The sequence below is a fragment of the Lactuca serriola genome, chromosome 7, assembly GCF_051521515.1.
Source record: "Lactuca serriola cultivar US96UC23 chromosome 7, Lser_US96UC23_V15, whole genome shotgun sequence".
NCBI lineage: Eukaryota > Viridiplantae > Streptophyta > Magnoliopsida > Asterales > Asteraceae > Lactuca > Lactuca serriola.
This window is the reverse complement of record NC_136414.1, coordinates 90,254,744-90,258,313: the sequence shown is the minus strand read 5'-3', so window position 1 is coordinate 90,258,313 and position 3,570 is coordinate 90,254,744. Positions and strand designations below refer to the sequence as shown.

The 3,570-nt window shown below is 29.2% G+C and overlaps 1 protein-coding gene across 1 annotated transcript; it reads left to right on the top strand.

The window, feature by feature from the left end:
- Positions 1-1,763: 1,763 nt before the first annotated feature.
- Positions 1,764-3,188, top strand: LOC145063505 (protein BIG GRAIN 1-like A). Its single transcript, XM_079011102.1, has one exon. The coding sequence runs from the start codon at positions 1,888-1,890 to the stop codon at positions 3,094-3,096; it is 1,209 nt and encodes a 402-aa protein (XP_078867228.1). The 5' UTR covers positions 1,764-1,887; the 3' UTR covers positions 3,097-3,188.
- The last annotated feature ends 382 nt before the right edge of the window (positions 3,189-3,570 follow it).

Genomic DNA, 3,570 nt, shown 5'->3' with positions numbered 1-3,570 from the left:
AAAATGTTAATTTATTTCCAGTAAGATCCTTTAGTTTCTAAGTAGAACTATGATTTAATTTAATGAATGGATTTCACTTTTATCGTTGTAAAGAAAAGAACTTATTAATTAATTTCGTTTTGATATAAGATAAGTTAATTCATTTTTTTATAACTTGGTTTTAATACCAAGTAAAATAAGTATAAGTTGTTTTAAATCACCAACCTCAAAAACACCCCATATAAACTTGAATGTGAGATGTGAGTGATAACTTCTAAAGATAAAGATTGTTCATAAAGAAATAAGCAAATTTTGACTCTAAAGAAAATTAAAGAGCTTTGTATTACTTTCATTTTGAGGAGAATGTGTGAGTTAATAAACAAATCATGATATGCTTTTTTCATCCTGAAAAAACGCAACGGTTGATTTGATAATTATAATCAATTTTTATATTGTTGAAATGCTTATTTTATCCGTTACTAAGAGAATGTAAGAAAATTTATGAATCACAATATAAAAAATAGTTTATAATCACTATTACTGGGTAAATTAATAAAATATGAGTCTTATATTATAAAAACATTTATGCAGAACGATTAAAGAACGATATATATATATATATATATATATATATATATATATATATATATATATATATATATATATATATATATATATATATATATATATATATATATATATATATATATATGTTCAGGTTCGTTTGAGACCATTCTAATTTTGTGAGACCGTAAGACCAAATATAAAAATAATTTTGAAATGCAAAATAAATGGAAAAATCCAAAAAAAAAAATTAAATATTATTTTCGGAACTTGAATTAACTAAAAAAAAATAAAAAAAAATCTCATTTTTTTTTAAAATGCATGAAATATTCTAAATAGAATATTACACTGACATATTCTAAAAAATAATTTTAAAATGCAAAATAAATAGAAAAATCTAAAAATTCTTTTTTTAAATATTATTTTCGGAACTTGAATTAACTAAAAAAAAATAAAAAAAAAATCCATTTTTTTTTAAAAATACGTGAAATATATTCTAAATAGAATATTACACTGTACATATTCTAAAAATAATTTTAAAATGCAAAATAAATGGAAAATTCAAAAAAAAAAAGTTTTTAAATATTATTTTCGGAACTTGAATTAACTAAAAAAAATAAAATTAAAAAAATTAAAAAAATAAAAAAAATAAAAAAATACGTCTCACGGTCTCATAAAATTAGGTCGTCTCACATGAACCTAATCCTATATATATATATATATATATATATATATATATATATATATATATATACACACACACACACGGAGTCGTGGTTGTGTTCTTTTATATCGTAACAAACTAACAATTGAGAAATAATTTCTATTTCTAAAGAAGGACTGCTATAAATTGAAGTAACCATAAATTAATTTTCTTTACCATTTAAGAAATTACTTTCTTTTTCTTATCAATTTATATAATCAAATTGAACTTGTATTAATTCATGCAACAATGTTTTATTATTATCAATATCAACATATATAATAAATTTAATCTGTGACCAATTTTTAAAAATATAATTTGGTGATTTGTTTTGTTAGTTTAAAACGTTTGTAAATTGTAAATGAGATGCTATATTTTTCATTTGGAAAATATCTTAACTAAGGGCAATTTAGTCTTTTTGTTTTATCATAATCAAATGCACATCTTAAGCAATTTGGCACTCACCATGCACGCGCGCATCTTACTCTATAAAGTCTTCCCCCTTCCCTGTTCATCTTCATCATACATTCTCGTTCAAGCCTTCATTTCTCTCTCTAGAAAATCAAAACCCACTTCTCACTTCATTCTCCTTTCCTTCTCTCTCTACCTCTTTTTTCCAGTTTCTTCCGATTTACATAGTTATGGCCGACATATATGATTGGGATAAAATACTTAGAGAAGACAAATCAAGGAAAAATACAAAAAACCCATCATTTTCTTCCACTCTTCTTGACGAAATCTACCGTTCCATCGACGGAAGCGACGAGAGTTTTGGTGAATTTAAGCTACGCAAACAGAAAGCTGCAAAAAAACAGAGCGTCAAAAGCGGCGGCGGTGACACCTCCGGTGGTGGTCGTGGTAGATTTAAGAGTAGCAGTGCGGTGGAGGATGAAGAAGTAGCAAGTTTCCGGCGAGCATGTTTGGTTGATAAATGGATGGAAATGAAGGTTAATGAGAAAGTCTCAAAAGGTGGCAGAAGGCCTAACTCATTGCCGGAATTTGATCGGAAAATCATACTTGATAATGACCCAATGTTCTTTAGTTCTGGTTCAAGTTCTTCCGATTCAAGCTTTGGATGGTATTCAGAAGCCGAAGTGGCGAAACCTAAACCTTCTTGTTTTGGTCCTTTCAACAAGGTGAAAACTAGTATTTCACCACGTTCTGCTGTTAAGAAGCAGAACGAGTTTTATTTGTTTGATGAAGATCAAACAAATAAAACAGACCAAACTCCTGGTCTAATCCGATCAAAAACCCGTGCTTTAAAGATCTACACAAGTTTAAAGAAAGTAAAGCAACCGATCTCACCAGGAGGTCGGTTGACAAATTTTCTAAATGCCCTTTTTCCAAATGGGCATTCGAAGAAATCAAAAGATTCGGGTTTTGAAGATCGAACTCAAACCCGAACAGAAAGATCATCAAAATCCACAAATGTATCTACATGTTCAACAGCCTCTTCATTTTCTCGATCGTGTTTAAGTAAAAACTCTCCAAGATCAAGAGAACAACTCAACAATGGAATGCGAAGAACAGTTCGGTTTTATCCAGAGAGTGTAATTGTTGATGAAAATTCCCGTTCTTGCAGTAAAAACGTAAGGGGAGAGCAAGATTTTCAGAAATTTCAATGGCAGAAAACCGAAAAATCAAATCTTAGACAAATTCCAACAATACAGAATGACAATGAAGAAGAAGATGATGAGGATGATGACATGGCAAGTGACACTAGCTCAGACTTATTTGAGCTCGATCACTTGAACGTTTTCAAGAATGATCAATATTGTGAGGAGCTTCCTGTGTACGAAACTACTCATTTGAGTACCAATCGTGCCATAGCTAGTGGCTTAGTTTTCTGAATTTGTTATTTTCTTTTGTGTTGGAGTATTCTTAATATTTGGTAAACAATTTTTGTTTATATACTAAATTAAAACATTATAAATTTTGTCAAGTGATTCAATGAATGTCGTATAATTCAGTTATCTTAGCAAATTAAATACCCGAATTCCCGACCCATAAAACGTATGGTTGATATTGAATGTCCTTATTTTTGTCAAGAAATAAAATTGATATAGATATTTTATTAGTTCAAAGAATTTGAAAAAAAGAAAGTAAAGGGGTTGAAAGGGAGAGATAGTGACGTTGGGAATTTGGTTGATCCCATGCGGGAGAGAGAGGGAAAAGTAAAGGGGGGTGATGTGTAAAAAGAGGAAAAGTATGGGGTAAAAATAAAGAATGGAGAAATAGGAGGGTAAAGTGAAAGGTAGATCTTCCTTTGGGGTTTGGGAAAGTGAGTGCTTTTGTTTTCTTCAATGCTGTTTGTTGTTCTTCGA

Bases quoted from the DNA above. Each gene is read 5' to 3' on its own strand.
- LOC145063505 (XM_079011102.1), top strand. From the start codon at position 1,888: ATGGCCGACATATATGATTGGGATAAAATACTTAGAGAAGACAAATCA.